Below are 26,407 nucleotides of genomic sequence, written 5' to 3' on the forward strand. Positions count from 1 at the left end.
TTTTGCTGAAGCTATTTTGCTGAAGCTATCGTAATCCTTCAGAAATTCGTGAAGTAATTACTTATAGAATCCCAGAAAAAATCCTGGTGAAGTCCCTGCAGGAATTCCTGATAGAATCTCTGGAGCAATCCGTGGAGAATCCATGAAGAAGTTTCCTGAATAAATCCTTGAGGAATTTCGAGAGGACTACCTGGGGATTACCCTGAGGATATACTCGAAGAAATTTATGAATGCATATCTGGAGTAATCCTAAGATTAGCTGTCCTAGTGTAAATCCTGGCGAAATCTTTGGAGACATCTCTGAAAGAATCCTTGTATATATGTTTTTGGAGGAGTCTCTAGAAGAATTTCTGGAGGAGTCTCTGAAGGAATATCATGGGAAATCGCATGAAAAATGCCTGAAAGGGAGGAATCCCTGTACCAATCCCCGAAAAAGTTCATGGAGGAATTCTTGGAAGAATTCTTGGAAGAATCTTATTGAAAATATTACCGAAGGATTCTATGGAGAAATCACTGCAGACTTTCCCTCTGGAACTCTTTAATTCGTTGCAAAACCTCTAGAGGAATCCCTATAGAGATTTTCCTGGAGGAATTTCTGGAATAATCCTTGGAGAAGTTCCTAGAAGAATCTTCGGAGGAACTCCAGGCAGAATTTCTGAGAAATTGCTGATAGTCCCATCTGGTCCGGTCTGTAACAAATCTGGTTGGGATCAAAAGTTCTTCATGAAGGAATCTCTGGCTAAATCGTTGTATCACTGTTAAGATTATCCTGGATAAATTTCTGGTTAAATCCCTGGAGAAATCTTAAAAAAGACGCTGGAGAACTCCCACTAAGAGATACTGGAGACATTTTCTTCCAACACCATTGGATTCATTATCTATCTGACCAAGACGAATGAATAATTTGGTTTCCTTTCGTACAACACAACTTCCAACGGTTGCTATGCAATGCAGGTACGACGAACCAACATGTTGGAATGCACGACTATGTTCCTATAAAATGTTCGCTAGTAGTTCGTGCTCATATTACACAGTTCGCGCAAACATTCGTGCAACTTGCACAAATGTTCGTGCATTGCACGCACTGTGTAATCAGAGCTTAAGTAATCCAAAAAACCAATTACAAGGTAAATCAAGAAGTATTATATTCATATAGGTTCATACAATCACGAACTATCAAATTTCGAATTGAACAACGCTTCCAGGATACTATGAACTACAACGGTAGTTTACTTTTAGATCTACCGGTAGCTACCAATTTCTGTTGAGTTTTACTTGACAGAACATAAATTCTGAGGCTAACGTCAGTATAAACCTAACGTTTAAATCTTGAAGTGCTTACTGATTACAGTTGTTACCCCGACAGCCTGTTCTCATCGGAGTTTTGGAATTAGTATTTGGAATCGAAAATTGACATAACTCAGCTGTATTACCCATCATATTTATTTCATGAACCTCCGAAAGATTACTGATTATTCTTGTAGATCCTTTACCTATACTTCACTGAGATCTTGGAAACGTCCGTATTACTCATAAATTTTCTAAAACATAAATAATTAAATCGAATTTGTCAAAATCATACAACAGCTTATATGACTATATTTTTGGAAAGACTCAAACGATCATTAAACTCAAAACTTAACAGAACATAGATGTATGAGCCTATATGGTTACTCCAAGAGTGATCTGGAGAGCGCGGTCCAAATTCAAAGTTGAAGAGTCACAGCCGTGGAGCAAGTAAATGAGCGTAAGAATGTCAACGAGGTTTTATCAAATTTGATGATTCAATACTATGTAAATAAATAAATATATTGCAACACAAAAGCAAAGTTGACAGCTACTACATGTTATCATGTGATAGTGAGCAATCCAATTCTTGATAAAACCATATATTAAAAAAGGAAAATCCGACTTTTTCCCAGTGGATACATGATGCCAAGAAGAAGAAGAAGAAGAAAAGTTGTCAATCTATGAGTTTCGGCTCCCTCCCGCTAGACAAATCATGCCTTAACTAATGACACATCATTTCATTTTATCATTGCATCTGGAGGTCCATAAGCATTCGCATCAACAGGAAAAAGAAATCAAAAAATTCCAGTAAATGCTCGGAAGTTAATTTGACCTGTCTATGCTCGTCGTGATTGATGTTTATTGAGACCGTCGTTTTTAGGGTTACTTATTCTTCACCTTTCATTCTCTCACCACCAGGGACTCGACAATGGAAGCGCTGAGCGATGGCCACACGGTGGCACCACTGATCAAGGTGGCCTACCTTCACGCTCGCCGGGGAGCCAAAACGTACATGTTCCACTTCGCCTACCAGACCAAGGAAACCGAGTATCCACAGGTGAGTTGACTGTCATTATCTGAAATAAATGCCCAGTGAATTGATTTTTCCACTTTCCGGTGGGCGCTTTTTTGCTTCGTATCTTCCGCAGCGACTGGGAAGCATCCGTGGCGAAGACCTACCGTACGTGTTGGGGCTGACGCTGGTTCAGGGCGGTCCCTCGTTTGGGCAGAACTACACCCGCCAGGATATGGGAGTGAACGAAGCGGTGCTAAATTTTGTGACCAATTTCTGCAAAACCGGGGACCCGAACGAAGCCGGCCATCAGGCGCCACTGTTGCATCCGGACTACGGAACGGCAAAGGAGCGAACGCGTTTCCGCGGCATCACCTGGGACACATTCGAGACGACCACGCAGCAGTATCTGAGCATATGTGAGTACCTTCCTTCTGCGATTGATGGTGATTGAAATGCGCTTCGACATATGATAGGTACAGCTATCTCCCCATGTAGGGCAGTAATTGGTACCGCGTGGATGAAGACTAGGCCGTCTCTTATTTTTCGAGCAGCGAGCTCGACTTTGCCCACGGGGTTATCTACGCCTAATACTTTCAGGGCCGTTGGGGGACCACTCAGCGTTCACATACGAACTTCAAATTTTTACCTGATTTTTTTTGTTATTAAAACGAGCACTTTACAATGACGAACTTATAACATTTCACATTATTGAAAAATAAGGCATGGTCTAATGGAGACGACGAGTTCGTCATTTCCTGCTTACTGAAAGTAGCAAAAACTGGGTCCACAAGGTTATCTATTACGAAAGTAAGGTTTTTAAACTAGCGTCCTTGGGCTGTACCATTTTGTGTGAGTCTGCAAAGGCTGATAGTGTTGCTGTTCTTTTATGCTGAAAATTGATCTGAGCTATTGTAACCGTAGCAACTATCCAAAATAAGCAGGATAAACCTTTTTGTAATCTTAACATGGAAAAGAACAGCAGCAGGTAGCCAGATTGGAATCTATTTGAAAGTCTTCGAAGGTAAAAACACAGAGTACACTGTGTGAAACTAAGCCATGTCACACCATAAATTAGGGGTCATATGTAAGGTGAACCTTCTCATAACCGCTACTGACACTACGCGGCAATCAAGGCTGATCGAGTAAAGAAAGTTAATATTGATGATTTAATTCCTGCCATGCCCAAGCCACCTCCAAAATTGGAAGTTGCATAGATGAATGGCATCGTAGATCGGAGGATTGCTATAGGATGCTTATCATGGGTCCAACAGCTTGATATTCTTTTACGATGAAAGCATCCTCACTCATCGGTATCTTGCTCAACAGGGATTCAAATTGAAACGTTCTTCCTCTGCGAAAAATTCCATTGATTAGTGATAGTTTCTCGCTTTGCTCGAAATCAGACACAAACAGAAGTAGCGTGTTCTGAAGGAACTAATGCCATTTTTATCGTTCCGTATTCCACTGCGAAGCGCAGATAGTTCCTTCAACAGCAATGACAACAGCGCCGGGAATTAGGATTCCCGGCAAAATCTAATAAAACAAAGGAAGTTTTTTTGCGCGCTGCTGTTCGCGTTCTTTTGCCATTCTTTCACCATCGACAACGGATAAATGTACACCCAGAGCGTAAGTTGAATTGTATAAAGCATTTTTTCTTATAAGTTTTGTTTAGTTTTGTTTATCCTTGAGCTAACCAGCTTCATTTGATCAGTTTTTAGGCGATATTTTGCGCTTGTAAGAATCAGTCAAGAAATTCCTGATCATTCCAATGGTAAATTGGTACAGATGTTTCATCAATCACATAAGTTCTAATATTGCAGCAAATAATGCTTAAGGTGAAGATGCATCGAAACCAAAGTTCAAATTTTCAAGAGCACGAATCTGGAGAACCAAACATCCATTTGAGCTGAAAACCTAATCGATTGGTCACCACCAGCTAATGACCAATCGATTAAGTTTTCAGCTCAAACGGAAGTTTGGTTCTCCAAATCCGTGCTCTTGAAAATTTGATCTTTGGCTTCGATTCATCTTCACTTTAAGATCAACTGCATCATTTCTCCGGTAAGTGTCGTCATGCAAACGCATCATTTCATGAGTAGTGGGTTTGATTTTAGCGTTAGCTATTGAAAGCTTTCGTAAGGGCTGTTTCTCGGCTACGCCCTGTGGAGCATGCTTGTCCGTTGTCTATTAAAAAGTTACAGTATGTGCAACGAAATGCCTCAAGACGGTGTCCGTCAGTGGTGGGAATTTTCGCGACACGTAGCACCTCACGACTGTAAACCAATGCAAAAAAAAACAGACTCGCGAACAGGCTCACCATTAAACTCTCAAAAGCGCGCCCCTTAATCAGGTTCGGCCACTAAGCTGGTTGAATGATACTGATTTTGACCATGCATCGGTACTCTAGCGTATCAAATTATTGCTTCTACTGATAAGGTTCAAAGTCGTTTTTTGAAACAGGTTTCATCGCAGGAGACATTTAGATTCCTTGAAACAAGAAGCCTATTTTAGAATTTAAGAGGTCTGCTACTCCACTGATTCGGAATCGTTTCCCTCCTAGATATCGAATGATAAACTCTTGGACTCGGAAAGTACTTGTCTCATGAGTTGAAACCAACCTCAGATGCTGATTGAGCCATTTTCCACTTCGACCTCCTCATCATCTAGGACAAATAGGTGGGTCTTAGTGGCTTGTTACTCTCTTATACTCTTCCTTTATTCTTTAGTTATATTCAACGGATCTCTTAATGATCTAATTGAATAATTTCTTAAAACTAAGTGGATACTGCAACATATAATACACACATGAAAAACTAGACTGAATCAAACAAACACATTCATTTTACAGGTTGCCACGTGTAACATTTTTCTCTAAACTCTCTATACCAAACTCCACTAGGCCAAGTTGAAGCACGCATAGCATGGTCTCGCAGGTTGGCATCTATTCCCACTTTAAATGAGATATATGGAAGTTGAGACGGGTCCATCCAATTCGAAACTAACTTTCGTACAACGATTTCATCAGCACTCTCCAGACGCTCTGCGACCATCGAACGAATTTCATCCTCGGTGACGTCATTTTTTACACGAGAAAAAAACATCCAAACTTCTCATTACAACTCGCCTGGCCATTATCCATTTGCCGTGGAATTACATCTGTGCGTTTTCGTGAAGAGCATCCTTGTGCTGAATTATACGACGGTGGTGTAGGTGATGATTGGGCAAGTGGCAGTTCGTTTGTAGTTGCATTGAAAACACTCATACGCGAATGAGTTAGGTCAGCCAATGTTTTGCGGATAGAGGCGATTTCTGCTTTCATTTCAGCAATAGCATTTGCCGAATCATTGGTCAATGAATGTTTTGCATCACGATCACTTACAGTTCCATCGCGTTGCATATTCGGCAAATCATTTGTACGCAATTTCAATTTAGCCTGCATAGTTTCCGAGTAGCGGATGTCTCTCAACATTCCACTGCAGATAGTACACATCCAGAATATATGAGGGTTCTTCAAGCAGCTGATTTTCTCTTCCTTCGACAAATGGACACATCTAGCGTGAAACGATCCGGCACAAAATCCTTCGCAGGCGATTGCAGCTTCACCAAAAGCTATTGATACACTACAGCTCTTACAGGCCATACCGATGTATGCGTTTGAAGAAACAAAGTTTTCGGCGGGTAGCTCGTAGATGGAATAATTATCAAATTTTGAGTTCGATTATGCTATGCTTATGCATATGCATAGACTGACTGTACATGTCAATGGTTGCTACTCCGTGATTGATCAGAACTGGTAATAATTGCACTGCGATCCAAATGAATAAGGGATGGGAGTTTCCGCTTACTCTCGGAGTGCAATTTCAGCAGAACTAATACTATTGATCAATAACGGCGCCGGACAAGTCCTTACAGTCAGTTGGGATAGGGAAGGAATGTTAGGGTGTAATGATTGTTGCTTCTAGAGACCGAGAATACCTCTGCATCTCCACAATCACCACGGGAAGGGTGTTTATTAGTGGAGAAGGAAAAGATCTGGGAGTCACCTTTGGTCGGTGATGCGATCCATGGATAAGGAGGGAAAATATGATTTATACTTTAAGCTAGTTTTTAGTTTTGTCTCAAAAAGTTTTTGGTAGAAGATTTAAAATAAACGTCAACATCTATAATGTCGAACCGTTCAAAAGAAGTTTTTAATAATGGCGTAATGAGAAAATATATGCGTTTATTTTAAATTATATGAAACAGGAATAATGCCAACACTTGTAGTGACGAACCATACATAGTTTGTTTGAAAATTACATAAAAATATTATTGAACATTTATGCCTCAAGAAGAAAAGTCTTTGGTAGAAGTTTTAAAATAAACGTCGACATTCATAATGTCGAACAATTCAAAAAATATTTTAAGTAATATCAAAAATTTTATTTGTTTATTAGAATTGTATAAAATATGCATAATGCCGACACTTGTAGTGACGAATCATACAAAGTTTGATTGAGTATTACAAAAAAAGTAACGCTTTCATGAAAAAATGTGTTATCATAAGCATGAAACGAGCTCACTAGTTGGTAATCCATCCTCGATTGAACACGAATATCTTTTCGCACTCACACAGCGCGAACAGCAAAACTTCTCGGCGCCCCGAAAACAAACCGTCTTGCTTGGGCTTTCCAAAACACTGTCCAGCACAACACGCGAAACAAAAAACCAAACTCCCGGCGTCCCGAAAACGAAGCGTCTTGTTTGGACTTTCCAAAACACTCCCATTATCAATTTTTGAGTTCGATAAGCACTTTAACTTAACGTAACGATATGAGCGACATAGAATCAGCAATTATACGTTGCCTCAGCACGGCAGATCACAATTCGAGCAGGTATTTCAACAGAAAAACGACGTATTTCACGGTGAGATAGCAGTACAACTCTTCAGATGATACACACAAATACACGAATACCGACCGTAACTTATAAGTATTCACAAGAACAGATACAACAAGAGTACAATATGGTAGATCTTACCCCGTAACGCACCTCGAAACGGCGATCTACCCGCGTTACGAGAAACCTTTAATAGTTACACAGATTACGAATATCTTCAATCTTATAATTAAAACCTCTAAGTATCCACGTACCTGGACAATTGTTAAAATTATTCCAATATCAAAAAAAGCAGGAAAAACAGATTTAAATAATTTGCGGTCCATTAGAATTTTATGTGCATTGTGTAAAGCATTCGAAAACTTTCTAAAATACCAAATTAGATCATTTTTGGACAACTTTCAACTAATAAGTCCATATCAATCAGGTTTTCGTTCAAGCCATAATACAACTAGCACTCTATTGAATGTCTATGGTGATATACACTCTCATATAGACAAAAAGGGTGTTGCATTTCTGATGTTGTTTATTTTTCCAAGACGTTTGATCGAGTGTCCCATAGCAAATTATTGTTGTAATTGTCTCGAAAGTTTAATTTTTCAAATGGCACTTCAACACTTCAGTCGTCGCGCTGTTGTATTTTGTACAACACTGTTAAAAAAATCTCGCTTTTCGTTCTCAACAGCAGCGCGGTGGTTCTAACGGTGACAAACCGCGCGACGACTGAAAGTTTAAGTTTGATTAAGTTCTATTTAGTTGATCGTCAGCAAAGTGTGTATATCGGAGGCCAAATTCAAATTTGATCAACATTGTCTCTGGAGTTCCGCAAGGTTCGGTTTTGGGGCCAATTATGTTTACAATTTTTATTGATGACCTTCCATCAGTTTTGCGGCATTGTAAAATATATTTATTTGCAGATGATGTTCAGGTTTACTTTTTCTCATCCGACTTATCTTTTCAAGAAATGGCAAGCCTAATCAATTTGGATTTATCTAATATTTTTGGCTGGTCAGAACGCAATCTATTGCCTCTAAATGCCTCAAAATCACGTGCTATGTTAATTTCCCGATCACGCCATCCTCCTAATTTACCTAAGATTAAACTTGGGAAATGAAGAACTAGAATATGTAAATAAGTTTTCAAATTTAGATATAATCATACAGAATGATTTAGAATGAGAAGGTCATGTCAATTCGCAATGCAGTAAGATTTATAACAGACTTCGCACTCTCAGAATCACTGCTAATATGCTACCCTGTGATGTCAAACTAAAGCTATTCAAATCTCTACTACTGCCACATTTTTCTTATAGATGTGCACTTCTTTTAAATGCTTCAGCTAGGGCAATTGACAGATTGCGAGTTGCTTTAAATTGTTGCATCGGATGGATTTTTGACCTTTCAAGATACTCCAGGGTAACGCAGTACCACAACCAACTTCTTGGATGCTCCTTTTATAACTTTTTTAAATTACGCTCCTATCTTGAGCTATTCAAAATAATAATTGATTAAAAACCACCCTATTTGTTTCAAAAAACTACAACCTTTTCATAGTACGCGTCATAGAAATTTCAGATTGATTCACTACCGTGTGGGACCGAAATCCATACACCTAAGCACTTAGCCAAATTAAACTCTCTGTTAAAAATATGCAGATATGAAATAGGCAACTAATTAGTTATTTACCTAAACTTTCACATCTTTTGAGATCTAATTAATCAAAACATGAACCTTAAGTTGAATAGAAACCTTATATAATGGGTTTGATAATCACTTGTCTTGAATCGAAATTCGTACACCCTGATGAGATTGAATTAAAATCCGTACACCTGTGATTCAAAATCCGTAGAGCTGCTCAAAATTCAAAGCTTAAATGCCAAAAACATTATTTTTGCCTCCTTATTTCTCTTCTTGACATTACTCATGCTGAATTTTACGAAAAAAGAGGTTTTTTCTGTTTTCAGTAATAAAGGTTACTGTTTGAATTGTTAGATTTAATATCATGTAGGGCGCATTTAGGATAGTATTTTTTATGAATTGTAACAAATCTATTGACAAACTGTTCAAATTAGTTATCATTGAGTCTTAGTTAAAAGTATTATCATGCTCTTCTATTTGGGCCACACACATTGTTAACACAATTGTGGGTTTGCTTGCGCAGACAGATAGATGGAATTTGTGAAGCCAGAAAAAAAAAATCAAATTTTTGAAACATTAGGAGAAAAAAACTATAAGGGTACATCCCTATGGGGTTGTACGAACTGGTGACGTAGGACCACGTTGGTTAATTTAACTGAATTTGATGTCGTTCTTGTTGCTCGTTTTGACTTCATACTGTTTTCAGTGCTCGAAACTTTCGTAAATATTTATGCATATAACGATTTGCAGCCAAGTGTACGTTTAATCACGTCCCAAATATACATTATCTTTATCCGATGAATTCGTCATATTTATCTATGAAAATGTGAAATTTCACTTAAGGTTGTATGATCATTTTGAAATTATATAAGTAACCTCCTATGAAATATAAGGTAGCATTGGAAAGAACAGTAGTGATTGAGGCTTGTTCAGCATGCTGAAGCAAAATCAAAGTAATTCTAATTAAAGAATATTTAACAGCAATGTGTCTATAGGAGGTTATTCGAGGATTATAATGAAAGCTTCAGTCATCGCTTTGTTGATCCTATGGTTTGAGAGAAATATTATTCATCGCTTGGCAATGTGATAAATAAAGTCTGAAATATTACTCTGTTAACTCTCTTACACACATTTGGTGGCCCTGAAAAGAGCCAAAGGCTTTGTTAGCTCGGATGCTGTCATAGGTGAATCGCACTACAGGATGTTATCAGTTGATTGCCATGGTTAAACGAAGAATCCCCAACGCAAGTGTAGAAATTTGTATAAGTTCTCTGCTTATAAGACGAACCAGGTGAATGTTTCGTGGTGTGGATGGCACACATCAGCAACAGGTATTAGATCACACGGCTGAAGTCGAAATCTGAAAACGTAGCTTAAGTTTGAAATCTTGTGCGATACCATAAGCCGAAAGCTCGATTTGTCTAATAATAGTAGTAATGATGCCTAACGGGCTTGATTCTTGACTGCACCACAGATGAGTTTATCACGAGCCGAAATCTCATAAACCAGATGCTGATCAACAGCTCAGCAGGCTTCTGGCTACGAGGTGCTTCTCGCTAAGCAGGTTCGGAGAAGCTCTTACCAGCTCGAAAGCAAAAATGGAATGAAACCGAATCCGGCGAAGGAAGCATGCTTTAATCCCTTAGATTAGCAGATGATGCTCCTCCCATTCGTGCTCTTCTCTTCTAGTCGACCAATCTGGAATATGGGTATGTGCCAATAATGTTTTGGGCTTAGAATTACTTGAAAATTGCGAAAAATGATAATGCGTGAGAAATTGATCAAACATGAATAGTTGGAATGCTTGACATTTACTAAATATTCTCTAGTTAGCTATTGAAAATCAATAGTTTTCTTTGGTATGAAAGTGAATTTCTGATTAATGGGTCCCTAGTAGCATACGTGTTATAACTGAGGCAGAATAACTCTTATATAACTAGATCTGGTCATATAAGAGTTATTCTGCATCAATTATAACATGTGTGTTACTCGGGGTGCCAAAATGATGAAAATTGTTCAATCAGAATTTATCTTGAAAACCATTCTAAATATGTCGCAATTTTGTTACATGTGATCATTTTCATAATCGAAATGCTCGGCAAATCAAAGACGCTGTTGGAAATGCCACTCTAGTTTACAATCGTTGTGAAATGTTGAGCACTTACCCCGACGGCACAGCAGCAGCGTCCAAGAATAGTCTCAAAATGTCGTGCCATCAATTATTCATGACAAATTAAATTTTGTACGAAACTGTGAGATTGATTGAGGAATAAAAGATGTATTAAGGTCGGAAATATTATTCTTTCAACTCTTTTCCACAAATTTGATGGCCCTGACAAGGGCCGATGGCTTTCTTAGCCTCGATGCGGTCACAGGTAAATAGCATTGCGGGATTGATCAGTTGATTGCCATGGTCCGTGGATGGCGCACAACAGCAACGGGTAGTGGATCACCGGGCACAAGGCGAAATCTGGAAACGATGCTCACTCTTGAAATCTTGAGCGATTTCATAAGTCCGACGCTCGATTCGCTGCTCTTTTCTCTTCGGATCAGCTTCTGGAATTTAGCTCCTAACGGGCTTGCTTCTTGACCACCGACCACCAGACGCTGGATTGCTAGCTTGGAGGTCAGCAGGTGCGGACGTCGCTGCATAGGATCGGAGGAGCTCTTGCCAGCTCGGAAGTCGAAACGGAATGAAACTGGATCCAACGAAGGAAGCATGCTATATACCCTTAGATTGGCAGATTATGCTCCTCCCATTCGTGCTCTTCTCTTTCTAGTCGACCAATCTGGAAAATGGGTATGTGCCAATAATGAGTTGGACTTAGAATTACTTGATAATTGCGGAAAATGATAATGCGTGAGAAATTGGTCGAACATGAATAGTTGGAAGGGTTGACATTTACTAAATATTCTATAGATAGCTATTGATAATCAATAGTTTTCTTTAATATGAAGGTAAATTTCTGATCCATGGTGCCAATATTATGAAAATTGTTCAATAGGAATTTCTTTTCAAAAGCATTCTAAACATGTCGCAATTTTGTTACATGTGATCATTTTCGTAATCGAAGTGTTCTCATAAAATATGGCAAATCAAAGACACTGTCGGAAATTGCACTCTAGTTTACAATCGTTATGAAATTTTGAGCACTCACCCCGACGGCACTGCAGCAGCGTCCACGAATAGTCTCAAATTGACGTGCCATCAATTATTCATAACAAATTAAATTTTATACGAAGCTGCGAGATTGATTGAGAAATATAAGATGTAATAAGGTTGGAAATATTATTCCTTCAACTCTTTTCCACAAATATTATGGCCCTGACAAGGGCCGATGGCTTTCTTAGCCTCGATACGGTTACAGATAAATAGCACTACGGGATGTTATCAGTTGATTGCCATGGTCAAACGGGGAATTTGCTTATACGACGAACCAGCTGAATGGTTCGTGACGTGGATGGCGCACAACAGCAACGGGTATTGGATCCCCGGGCACAAGTCGAAATCAGGAAACGATGCTCACTCTTGAAAGCTTGAGCGATTTCACCAGTCCGACGCTCGATTAGCAGCATCTCCTCGGATCAGCAACTCTGGGGGCTTCTGGTTTCTGGTTCCTAACGGGCTTGCTTCTGGACCACCGATCACGAGTCGAAATCTGGGAGCGCGGATAAATTTGCGGCGGCGATGACGATGGCTTGGACGCTTCTCCGAACGGCAGTAGTTTGCCGCTCGGAGAAGCGCCCAAACCATCGTCATCGACGCCGCAAATCAATTTTGCGTCTTCCTCTTCCGACGACACAAATTGGACTGTGACGCGGGTGCAAACAGTGTTGCCACATTTTTTCCGATTCTCATCTGTGTTTTCGGCTGAAAAAATCTTTTTAATCTTAAGTCAATCACTAAAAATCTTGGTAAAAATCTGTGTCGCTAAAATAGCCAAAATTTTTATTTTTCAGATCAAAAAGAATTTTTGCAAACGTATTTTGACTGTTTTTGGCATGTCAAAAAATTTTAATTTGAACTTATTCTTCTAAAAGTAAGTTAAAGGTACACAATAAATTATACAATATGAAAATACTTAAGTTTTTGAGAAAAAATAAACAGAGTGAAGACATTTCTGATTTATATCTTCTAAAATCGTGTCCTAAACTCGCGAAATATCCTGAAATCTTAAAAATCTTTTTTATCTAAAATATCTGTGATCTGTGATCACAGATATCTGTAGGCAAGAACAGGAAAAAATCTGTGTAATTACAGATAAATCTGTGTATGTGGCATCACTGGGTGCAAAAGCAAAGCGAGAATGACTTACCCGACCGTGTTCACAGTCCGACCGCAAAAAGAAGACTGAGGGAAGAAGCAGGGACCCGTTTGCTTTTATAGTGGGAAGCGACACCGTCGAAAAGTGCTCGAACGTCATTGGTTGGATAAGAAAGGGGTCAACATTTATCAAATTTTCAATAGTTAAACAACAAAATTCACTTATCGGATATATTACTTACGATGCGTAGATACATTTCTGATCGAATGATACTAAAATCGTAATAATTGGTTCATAAACAACTGAGTTATTAACGTACAAAATCTCCCCTAATTTCGTTACATGTCTCATTTTCCGTACTTTTAAAGTGCACCCCAATATAGAAAACAAAGACGTAGTCCTACGTCAAAACTAATTATGTAGTTTCTTGATAAATTCAAGACATTTGTTTCTTTAGCAACTTATAAAGAAATTGATTTTCGTTATAAGTAAAATTCTACCTAAATTATATATAACAAATATTGGATGAGCTTAATAAAAAAATAATGCGAGAATCCTAGACAAATTCTCTGAATACTGCTCTATGGATCCTCCCATAGATTTTTTATTTTCAAATCAGAATGATCCTATCGAAGCTATTAGAAACCTTCATTTACAATTGTATTAAAACCAGCACTCCGTGCTTGGGTGCATCAATACCCTCCGAGGTTCGCAGTTCAACATGATTGCCCTTCCGGTTCTGGCTCCGTCGTAGGCAAGGCCTGCAATATCCAGGTCGGTCCATTCGCGCAACGGCACGGCGAGAACCTAACCAGCACAACGCTGGACGGATATTTCAATCATAATAATCAAAGGCGCCCCATGATTGAAGTTTCTTTTTTCTTCCTTCAAAAACGGATTGCAACGTGTTATTGTTCCCGGTTGTGATGGAATTGAGGAAGGAAAAAAGCTCGTTTGGCGGCGACCAGTCCCGTTGTTCAGAACGATATGGTGTTGTTATTGGCGTTGTTGTTTGAAGCTATTTTCAGACCACTCAGCTTCCAATCGCTGTCGGCCTGTCTGTCTATCGGCTTGTCTGGAGTACCTACATACCTAGTTGTCTCCCCAAGGCGAAGAGTTGTCGTCTCCAAGCCGGATAAAAATCAGCCTCGGCAATGACAATGGCAGCGCAAATCAGCCCAAAAGTAATCGGGTGACAATCTTCCGGGGGATCAGCTTTCAGTCAGGATTTGCTGACACCAAGGGAAATTTGGAATTTCTGGTCTTATGTTTGACATAGGGGAAAAGCTGTCTTCGCATTAGAGGTTTAGAGATAACAAAACGCTGGAATGTACACTCCGAATAAATCATGCGATTTTACGTCTTTTGGATGCACATACAAGAAGCGAGTCAAATGACGTTAATTTGGCTCACACCTTAAACAGGATGGCGTCTGATTCGGGAAATGTCAATCATAGCGGCATCATTTTCATGTCCTTCATCATGTAAAATTCCATTTTTCTTTCAATACATCTTTCAGAACCCATTTTACGTCATTTCATCACTTACATCATGTGTCATTCAGTCATAATGTGAATTACGTCCGGAGTGATTTTCTTTATTTTTAAGAGTTTTTAAGAGTCAATATGTTTGCTTTCTTTTTTTAATTTCTTTCATCAAGCTCTGCAGTGTATGATTTTAACATTCCATCTTCTTTCTTTCTTTCTTTATGGCGTAACATCCCAACTAGGACAGAGCCTGCTCCTCAGCATAGTGTTCTTGTGAGCACTTCTACAGTTATTTACTCAGAGCTTGCTTTGCCAAATTTTTGCATGTGTATATCGTGGCAGGTAAATGTTACGGCAACTGGCTAGAAACCCCCATAAAAGTGACAACCGATCGCAAAGCTTTAAGCTCATTCCATTAAATGGTACACTTAAGACCCCTGAAATAGGCCAACTTAAATGCCGAAACGTTGGATTTTAAGGAAACGTAGCTTTTTGATTTTTGTTTGTTATGCAAAATTATCGTATCGATCAACATCAATTTGTAAAACCCATACTGAATATTCTTCAACAACTATCACCTAATGCAAGCCGTGCGTATGGCGCAAGGATGAATCCTTGATTTTAGTTGAAGCAGTTTTCTGTAAAACCACTTTACAACAGCGGCTCTTACACATCGAAGAAGAGCATTGCAATTCACAGCACTACGACAATGACGTCAAAGTCGACAATTTAAATTTCAAATCTCATACCGTTCGGAAACCTTCCCAACAGCATCTCCCCTTTTCCCAAAATCTCGAGATTGCATCCCGTGATGTGACCAGAATGTATAATTTCATTCCAATAGAGCGCCAACAACTCCATGGACGGAAAAAAATGCTCAAAATCAACCGAAAGCTCAGTGTCAAAACAATGTTGCCATCCGATAACAGGAAGCGGAAGAAAAACGAGCTCCCATCGCTTCTTGTCTTGGGGCTGCGCTCCACTTCAAGCAGACAGGAAGCAGCGAGCGACCGGAATGAATGAACGAGGAAGATATAAATTCAATTTAGTTATAAGATTCTTATCGGAGCTGCCTGCTGCCGGAAAGACACAAGAAAAACCTGCTGCTCACTTTAGACGCTTTTCGGTGAAGCGGTGGAAGTTTTTCCGCTTTACCAGTCCGATCTTTGCTTTGGGTTTCCCGCCCGGCGCTTCTTTCGGGGAGCTTAGTCTGAGTTTCTGCTTCTTATGCGGTGACTAACATTGTAATCATCTTGATTCTGAGCGCCGTATACGGAGGTACTACCTATGGAAGATTTGGTATTACGACTTCCAAGAAAGGATTGGCATCACCGAGGCAACGACGATAAGAACGACGGCGACAACTCCGCGCCGCACTATGGGATATTTGGTTAAAAAGGCTTAAAACGGCTAAAACGCATTAAAAAGGCATAAACGGCTTTAAATGGCTAAAACGACTTAGAACGGCTTAAAACAGCTTAAAACGGATAAAAACGGCTTAAAATAGCTTAAAACGATTGTGCTACTTTTCCCCAAATGTCGATTCCCCGAACGCCAGTTCCCCTAATGACCCGTTTCTCCGAAAAATGGAGCAGTTCAAATAGGTGCTATAACAATTTTCAATGGCAGGATGATGAATTAGAAAGGATGATAAGGAATCAAAAGATGGAGATGTTAAGCCATTCTTCATGTTCAACATCCTGAGGACGCTAAAAATCGTAAAAAACTGTTGAATGTATAAAGATATGACAAATATGAGCACCAAAAACATTTCGGGGAAATGGGCTATTCTGGGAAACAGGATATTCCGGGAATTGGCATTCGGGGAACTGGCGATCGGGGAACCGACATTTGGGGAAAGGTAGCAGAACCGCTCAAAATGGCTTAAAACAGCTAAACAGGGCTTAGAAAGGCTTAAAGCAGATAAAAACGGCTCAAAAAAACGTTTTTAGATGTTTTAAGCCGTGTTAAATTGTTTAAGCCGGTTTTAGCTGCTTTAAGCCTTCTCAAGCCATTTTCAGCCGTTTTTAGTTGTTTTAGCCGTTTGTAACCATTTTCAGCCGTGTTTAGCTGTTTTAGCCGTTTCCAGCCGTTTTTTGGCCGTTTTGAGCCGTTTTAAACCCTTTTAAGCCATTGTTAGCTGTCTTAGTTGTTTTAAACTGTTTTAAGCCGTTTTAGCCATTTTAAGCCTCTTCAAGCCGACTGTAGCCGTTTTTAACCGTTTAAGCCGTTTTAAGCTGTTTTAAGCCGTTTTTAGCTGTTTTAAGCCTTTTCAATCCGTTTTCAGCCGTTTTAAGCATTCTCAAACTTTTTTCAGCCGTTCTTAATCGTTTTAATCTGTTTTTAGCGTTTTGCATGATGAGACTTATGAAAGAATAGTTAATTATTGAAACTCTAGAAAAAATCTTGGTTTAACCTCTGAAGTAGTTCCTGGAGGATATTTTTTGGAACCCCTGAAGATTTTTTATGGGAATCCCTGATGAAACTGAAAGAACACTATCGATAGGAATTCATATAGAATAATATCATATAGAACCCGAAATACTTTTGACCAGCCATGTTGTCCAAATACCGCTTAGTGCACCGTCAAGGACAGGTTCGTTTTGAGCAAAAAGTCAACTCTGTCAACCGTGAGCACTTCCTGAGCCCTTTTTGCACCCTAGCTCGCGAGTCAATCGCAAACTTCCACCTCTTCTTCCTTTCTACTATTACGTCCTCAGTGAGACAGAGCATGTATTCAGCTTAGTGTTCTAAGAGTACTTCCACAGTTATGTCTTTTGTCAGAGTTGTCATTTTCGCATTCGTATATCGTGTAGGACGTACGCTGATACTCTATACCCATGGAAGTCAAGGAAATTTATATAACGAAAAGATCCTCGATCGGTCGTGAATCGAACCCAGCAACCTTCAGCATTGTATGGCTTTGTAGCCACGGACCTTACCACTAGGCTAACGAAAACCCCTGTTTCCACCTCGATGGCACATATTTAGGACTCGGTTCGAGTTTGAGTCGTCGTCGTCGCCGCCGCGAGTACAGTAAATGTGACACCCACACGTGTGTTCTCATTTGGCTCGTTGGTTACCGATTCTGCCATGGCACCCATCCGCATCCACTTCTTTGGCGAATTGCATTGTTTGTGTTTCACGACGATCCCAATTCACCTTCTTGCCGTTGAGTTGCTGGCGAGCAGAACCAAAGTCTGGTATGTGTACAGTTTAATCATCATTACCGCTAAGCGTGAGAGCGAACAGAATTACCATCTTTTCTTCTCGAAAGAAAAGAGGTGAACGAGAAACGGGATTTTTTTCGCGACGATGCTTTCCACGCGGCTCCAAATGAGAGCATTGTAAACTCTTGGGTGGTGGGATTCAGCAGCAGTGATGCCAGATTGAGTAAAGTTAACTTAAACGAAACATAAATTATTATAAGAAATAATATACGACCTTCCATAGCCGAGTGGTTAGAGACCGTGGCCAATACTGCAAAGCCATGCTGAAGGTGTCCTGGGTTCGAATCCCGGTTGGTGAGGAACTGTTCGTAAGTGAAAATTTCTCAACTTACCATCGTACTTGTCCTACGATATAAAGCTCTTAGTTAATGACTGTGGAAGTGCTTATAAGAACACTTAACTGAGGAGCAGGCTCTGTCCCAGTGGGCTTTAGGACATTTCGTCGAATGACATTTGGTCGAATGACGTTTGGTCGAATGACATTTGGTCGAATGGACATTTGGTCGAATGGCTTTGAAACATTATTTTAGTCGAATGATGTTTACTTGAACTTTAATTTGATTGGAAGCTCATTTTGAAATGGTTTATTGAAAGATCATTTGGTAAAATTGATTATTGTTTTCTAAGTTTTGCAAAGTTGATTAGATTACGTGTTCTTTTTAATAATCTGTATCATTATCTGCTGTAGAATAAAAAATGGGACATTTTATGTAGTCTTATTATTAAATTTCATACATCTTTTTATTTGTATTTTGAAGTCAAAATCTATGATTTCAATTATTCTTTTGAAATGTCATCGTTCTTCGTAATGAAGATCAGCTCATATGAAGGAAGGATTCGAAGAGAGTGCTCAGGTTCTTTCATTGTCTTTCAGGTCTTGCAGCTCACGGACGTGGGTAAGATTTTTAAAAGCTGAAAAGAAGATTTAAAACGGCAGAAACAAATTTGCTTCAAGGACAATTTTTATGGCGAAGTGAATGTTAGGTGTCGGTAACTTTACTTATGGCCAATTGGCCGTGATTTTAAGCTTAATAAAATTCTTCAAGCAAATATATGGCTTTGCTGACAGTGTTGATGACCTCGGGTGAATAACAGTAGAAGCTTTAATCCAAAGCAAGAGGTTGATCAATATGTTGGAAGAAATATTAAAATTTTCCTAATCGCATATAGATTGTTGGTAAAATTACCGTTACTTTTTGAATTATTCAATCACTCTTGTATTAGCGATAAAATGTTACTCTCTACGGTATCCAGCAAAAACGTAAAACTTTGTATCCATACTATTTAGATTCAAGTACTATCTTTTCCACGGAATGTCGGTTCGACCAAATATCATATGCTTCCTGATGCAAGTAAACCTTTTCGACCAAATGTCCATTCGACGAAATGTCCGTTCGACCAAATGTGCTTTCGACCAAATGTCATTCGACTAAATGTCATTCGACCGAATGTCTTTCGACCAAATGTCATAGATTCGTCCCCGAGAGGACGTAATGCCGAAAAAAAGAAGAAGAAAATACGAAAAAATATGCGGCACATAATTCAAAAATAAGTTTGAATTGATAAATGCAAGATTAACCGCATTGTTTGAGTTTGCATCTAATGTTTTGAATTTGTTAAATTTTTTTGGAAGGAAGGATTTTCAATAAGTAATTTTTTATTCAAATATTAAGTCTCATAATTACCAGACAATATTTGAAAACTGTCTTGCAAATATTCAGTCCTGAATTGTAAATCTATATCAAAAACCCTATCCTCTAAATCAGTGTTTGGATTTTGATCCGAATAAGCCGATCGAACCATTTTCAAAGAGTGTAACAGTTCGTGGCACGTCACAATCGGAGAGCCCTATGAATGTGATATTCACTCTCTCGTTTGGAACGTAGCACAGAGGAGCACCTAGAACAAATTCGTGGCCATTATTTCGATTCTGATAAATTGAGATTTTTAACCCCGCTATATTTTTTAAAGATAGCTTATAGTATGCCGCATGTTGTGGCTACATTGGAAAGACATGAAATTACTTTGAAAAAATGTTGAAAGAGTTCAAAAGAGCAGATATTTTATTGGTGTTTTCATTTTTTTATATTATATAATTAGTATTATTGTTTCCATGTGGACATTTTACCAAAACAAACAAATATTTGTTACTGAACTTTTTGTTTATGAATACAAGATGAGCTTCTGCATAAAATTTTCTAAAAAATATTTTTTATTTGTTTATTTTCAAGGCAATTTTGCACAACATACTTTTAGTCATTTTTCGTAAACTTCAGTATTGAAAAAGTTACCTTATACGGCAATATCCGGCAAAGTTTCGACCACAGTGTGAAACTTACATATGTTATCTATCAGTTACAGCATAAAACTCTTCCGCATATTTCCGCAATTTTAAGCCTTTTGTAAATATCAATTTTTAACATTTTTCCCATTATTTTAAGCCCGCTTTTCAAAAACCTTCTATCCCTAATCAATTAAAGTGCATGTTCTCAATGCGTTTGTTCAATGTGATATACGAGAAAATTATAATTTAAACATTATTCTTTTATTTGCATAAGTGTCTTAAGTAAAATTGTTAATTTTATAAACAACGTACATCACAGTTTTTACATGTGACATCAGAATTTGCAAATTTTTAAAATAAACAGAAATGTTTGTAAGAAACACAATGGTGCCATGGTTTAAAACTTCATGTCTTTGAACTTCTTTTTCTTCTTCTTATTCTTCTCATTCTTCTTCTTCTTCTTATTCTTGAAATAACGTCCTCACTGGGGCAGAGCTTGCTTCTCAGCTTAGCGTTCAATGAGTACTTCAACAGTTATTAACTGAGAGCTTTCTTTGCCTAAGTTGCCATTTTCACATTCGTATATCATGTGGCAAGTACGATGATACTCTATGTCCAGGGAAATCAAGGAAATTTTCATTACGAAAAGATCCTAGACCGACCGGGATTTGAACTCAGACACCTTCAACATGGCTTTGCTGTGTAGCCGCGCACTATAACCACTCGGCTAAAGAAGGTCTATGAAACTATGTAATTTAAATATGGGAGAGTTTGAAGTAATATTAATAGGTTTTCAGAAATATCGTAATTTCGGTTGAAATGAATAATTATTCCCGTTTTTATCTGTTCTCTATAATGTTGACAATGCCAAACAACATAAAACAGGAAAACAAGTACGACAGTAAACCTCACTGGCTCATGTACAGAAATTTTCTAACAAATGTGGTGTTTGAAATAATCTCAAATAAAAACTGGGGGATTCCATTTCGGGTTGAAATTGATCACTTGTCAATGCAACTATTGTGAGTTTTTGAAATTACTCTACATACTGAGTTCCGGCTCCTTGAATACTATATTTTTTGATATAATGAAATAAATCAAGAATTTCGCGAAAAACGCCTCAATGTAGCCAATTTAGAAAGGAGTTTTCCTATGTCTAACAGATACTGAATTATTTCAACAAAATGATACTCATTCGTATAAGTTTTGTTTGTGAAATCTGGTTTGGAGATGTAATTTAGGCATCCTTACAAACTTTCAGGCTGTTTTTGAATGTTTGCCAATATCGTACCGTACATGATTCTTCAATTTTACATTGTTTTCATAGAAAAAAAAAATCATCACAACACTTCACTTCGATCCAACAATAGTCAGCAACGTTCGTGCTTGAAAAAAAAAATGACAGACATTGATTTAAAAAATAATGTCTTTTTCATCGAGTTTTATGGTCCCAAATTTCAGAAATGACGGGTATCTAAAGGATTCGCATTGAACTTAAAAGTTGTGTATGAAAATTAGATGAAATAACCAATAAATAGGGGCTTTCCTTAGCCGACTGATTAGAGTCCGTGGCTGCAAAGCAAAGCCATGCTGAAGGTGTCTAGGTTCGATTTCCGGTAGGCCCAAAATCTTTTCGTAATGGAAATTTCCTTGTCTTCCCTGGGCATAGAGTATAATGGTACCTGCCACACGATATACGAATGCGAAAATGACAACTTTGGCAAATAAAGCTCTCAGTTAATAGCTGTGGAAGTGCTCATAAGTACACTAAGCTAAGAAGCAGGCTCTGTCCCAGTGAGGACGTTAATGCCAAGAAGAAGAACTAATAAATAACATGATTTTATATTCATGGGAATAAGAGTTGTTCCAGCTGTAAAACTTTTGCCTAATTATAAAGGATTTCCTATGAATATTCATCTGCTCTTTCATTAAAATTTTAAGACTGATGTGCTTAGGCTGACTCCTAGTTTTGTTGACGCGATTCACATTGAAGTCAAAATTATTCGTTAGTGATATCTTGAAATTTTTGGATAAGATTTTTTTGTACAAAAGAGGCATACATATTTTTTTTTGCAAAAGGTATGGAGAAAGCGTTTTAGATAAAACATACCAGTCAATTTTATTATTCCATTAAAAAGAAATTTGATTTTATGAATTCCAAATGCAATTGTATTCTTTTAGAAGAAAAAGAATATCTGAAAATAAATTTCTGAGCAAACTTACAAAAAATGTATGAGCTGGAATATTCAATAACTGTAAAAATTCTAATTATTTATCGATTGTTTACCCTCTTGGCGAGCTAGAGGCGCATCAACTTATGCCGTACAAATCTATTTTCCATCTGCTGCTAGAATATTCAAACGATTAGTCCTCAAAAATGAATTCAAAAACTGTTTGTCTTCAACGGCATTTTTTTCGATACAAATACTCAATGATATGTGGATAATTGTCCTGAAACGGTTCGAAATTAATTCAAACTGAGTTATAACAATGTCAAAGTCAATAATCAAGTATGAGCAGATCATTTAGGGGGAAAAATAATTTTGGCCATGATTTACCCAAATTACTCTTGTGTGCGTAGCAAGAGAGAGCGTTCAAGAACAGAAACTCTCGCAGAATACAACAGTATCGAGCCATTCGGGTGATTTATGTTTTGCCTAAAATTGGTAATAGCTTTAATACTTTCTGGTAATGCAATCCAAAAAAAAAACTTAATTATAGTCTACTCGTTCAAATTGGTTGAAAGCATAGCACAGAAAATGGAACATATTCACCTCTATTTCTTGATCAGAATGAGAATGTGTCATCGAATGTTACAAGCCGGGACACACAGTGATCGGCGCCTAACAGTGTGTGGTGTGAGTCTGTATTTTTTCTTTCGTGGCTCGTGACCTTCCGCGAGATAATATATCATGCGTGTTGTGTGGATGCAGGCGAATAAATGGAATAAAATTATGGCGCGTAAGTTAAATTATCCAAAGGCCAAAGTAGTTTCAAATCTTCAAAACCATCCCAAAATATGTAGCATTTATAACTTGTTTTAAAATTCCTTCCTCTAAATGAATCAAATGATTTCGTAATATGTGGTGCAAACTCACACAATTTGACCTATTTTGTGTTCTCACTAAAATTTCTATACTGATTCCCAAGACATAAAAGAGATAACCAATCCTAATAGATTTTTTTGGAATTATTTCTACAGAAATTCCTTCATAGTTTCCATCATACACTGTTTTATTTTATATATTACGGAAAAAATCTTCAGATTAATGTTTCAAAATTTGATTTTGAATACTGTCCGATTGGGATTGGGAATTGGGAATTGGGAATTGGGAATTGGGAATTGGGAATTGGGAATTGGGAATTGGGAATTGGGATTGGGATTCCATGAACTATTATTTATATGAACTCTTAAAGATTTTTGTTGAGAGTTTTCTGATGAGATTTGGTTTTCAAACCTCTAGGATAATCAAAACCCCCAAATTGTTTTCTAAATCTCCTGGTCTCTAAATCCACAGCGATTATTCAAATTTTAGAGTTTAGCGTTTAGCGTTTTTATAAGATTATCAGAATTTTCTAAGCATTTAGTTTTTTTCTGAAATTTCTCAACGTTTTGCGAACGTTCAGATCTCATACGAAAATTACTGTTGATTGACATCGCTGCCCAGAAACTGCTCTTAAAGTGAAGCGCCCCAAATGTGCGAAAAAGGAAGCGAAATGAGCTCATGTATCTTTTGTCAAATGAAGAAGGTCGTCGACGTGAACGAGAACCAACTGACTCACTTTTGTTTCAGTCACCGCATCGCCCTCCTCTGGAAGCTAGTCTCCTGACCGCCCAAGCGAAACCAGCGTGAGGCTGCGAAAGTCAAACGGCAAAGGCACGATGTGACTCTAAAGTGGGTCACGTACAAGGTGAGATATGTGTGCTGTTGCACCAACTTTGAAACTGGTTCTTTGTTCAGTGCGCTGAAATTAGTTGGAATAGTTTGTGATAAGTGAGCAAAATTTATGATGTAATAATAGCAAAAAGTCAAAGCTGTAATTCAAACAGCAAAAACATACAAAGATCAGTTATTTGAAAAGAGACCTGAATCCAAACTCAAAAGAGATCAAAACTTTTTTGTTGTTCGCCTGGATGGATCATGAGGTGCAGTTGCTTCTATTTTCCAACATAAATTAGATTATTCCAAAGTTATCTGTCAAATCGTACACTTCAGGTCAATTATCAGAACTCCAAATCAGAAAGATTTCCTGTTTGCGACTGGGCAGCTCATGCTAGATAAAAAAAAATACTTTCAAAAATCACATTGAGGGCATTCAAGACAAATTTCAAGCAAATTTGAAATTACTGCTTTATCTTTTGGTATTGTGACATTACAAATTTCCTTATGAAAATGAACCACTGCTTTTGAAACCGTGGTCAAATTCTGCTAAAAGATGAATATTTCTTCGAGTTACAATATCAAATAAGGTTAAACAAATAAATTTGCTAGAACTGATTTTTGTTCAACATTCAATCGCCAGTGCTAGTTCAAAATCATTTCGTTTCCGTAATACAGCACAGCAAGAGCACAAAATGTTGTTTCCACTTTGTATGCATTTTTCATTAGCTTGGAAAGTAATGAAAAATAAACATCGAATGAGCATAAAAGCAGCAGCAGCAGCAGCATGGTGAGGTTTTTCTTCCTTCCGTTTCAAACGAGCTCGCTAAAGATCTCTGAGACTTGTTTCCTCGGAAAACGAGAGGGCGAAAAAAATGGAACCGTTTGACTCTCGACAACAGAAGCAGCGTCAAAAACAATGGCGCCAGTCAGTAAGCTCACCGTACGCACTCAGCAGTACTCGAGCTAATGCATTTTCTTCTTTCTGGTGTTATATACCAACTGGGACAGAGCCTGCTTCTCAGCTTAGAGTTTTTATAAGGAAGTGCGTTAACTGAGAGATTTTTTCGGTGCTAGACCATTTTTGCATGTGTATATCGTGTGACAGGGTACGATGATACTCAATGTCCTGGGAATGGAGTAAATTTCCAAACCAGTGGAAATCGAACCCACGACCCTCAGCTTGGTTCTGTTGAATGGCTTCGCATTTACTGCTTCTGCTATCTAGACCCCCGCACTAATACATAATGGCATGGAATAGGTACTTCATGTGAAAAACTGCTTGGTTCCGCGTCTGATTATCATCATATTCTTCGAATCACAACCTTTGAGCCACTGAGCTGAAATTACGAGAAATGCGATATTTTACTCAAGGGATTTCTTGCGCTTTGCTTCAAAGACGACTTTTGCTTCGCGGATAAAGGCAAATTAATGGACAACTAGGGAAGTTGGCTCCTTGGGAACGACGATTTGAAGAAGTGAGAACAAGTTTACTCATGGCACATCCAATGGCAATGAAAACTAAATCATAACGCATTTTCCAAGGAGAATTTTTTTTTTTGGTTATGCTGATGGGTTTTAATTGTTTGTTTTAGTGTAACCGCTTCATTGCAGTAATAGATGAAACTTACAGTTTAATGACAGTCACATGTGAAACTACATAAAAAGATTTTAAAGCAAATTTGCTCTAAGCCTTTCTTGAAAATTTATGAGATTTTAATCTTGTTTCTTATGTGAAATGTTCAATGATTCAATTCAAGTGCATCACAAAACCAACTGTTCTTAAGATGATCAACAAAGTATATTATAATAAATATTCGATCTGTTTAGTGGACTTCGTGGCCTTGCAGTTAGCGGCGTTAGTCGTCTAGGCGTATTGTGCCACGGGGTGTGGGTTCGATTCCCGCTCCAGTCGGTGAAAACTTTTCGTCAAACGAAAAATTCATCGCTGGGCTACTGGGTGTTTCGTATTGTCCGTTGCCTAATGTTAGTGATCGTTCAGTCTGTGCAGCCTTTGTGCTGAAGACGGTGTAAATTGTCTTTTAATAACTGTAAGCAAATGTAAAACCAAATTCAGTACTATACCATTTAATTCCACTAGAGTTTGTATTCATAAGCAATTCTATACCTTCTTAAACTCTATAGCTTTTTAATGTATCAAATACTTTGCAGAATCATCCAAAGAGCAAGTTTTTCAGCTTACGTTGAAATAACACATATTATGTGTTGGTCCCAAAGAGCTCGATTTTATGCGAATCGTACTGAATTTTGTGTAACTTCGTTTAAGCGTGTTGTAAAATCAAAATCGCAAAAGCAATCCAAAGTTACTCCATACTGCAATGCCAAATCCAAAACATATCCAACGCCAAACCAAGGCTAATCGAAAACTGATCAAAGCAAGACTAAAACTGATACAAAACCATTCTAAAACATATTCAAA

At 38.1% G+C, this 26,407-nt stretch overlaps 1 protein-coding gene across 1 annotated transcript in view; it reads left to right on the forward strand.

The window, feature by feature from the left end:
• LOC23687515 (neuroligin-1) overlaps window positions 1–26,407 on the forward strand; it is an 820,739-nt gene that overhangs the window by 715,900 nt on the left and 78,432 nt on the right. Inside the window, exons 12-13 of the mRNA XM_021849531.1 lie at window positions 2,209–2,347; window positions 2,439–2,721. Of these exons, the coding sequence (XP_021705223.1) occupies window positions 2,209–2,347; window positions 2,439–2,721 (422 nt within the window). The remainder of the gene's footprint in view (window positions 1–2,208; window positions 2,348–2,438; window positions 2,722–26,407) is intronic.

This window comes from Aedes aegypti, chromosome 3 (assembly GCF_002204515.2).
Source record: "Aedes aegypti strain LVP_AGWG chromosome 3, AaegL5.0 Primary Assembly, whole genome shotgun sequence".
Taxonomy (NCBI): Eukaryota; Metazoa; Arthropoda; class Insecta; order Diptera; family Culicidae; genus Aedes; species Aedes aegypti.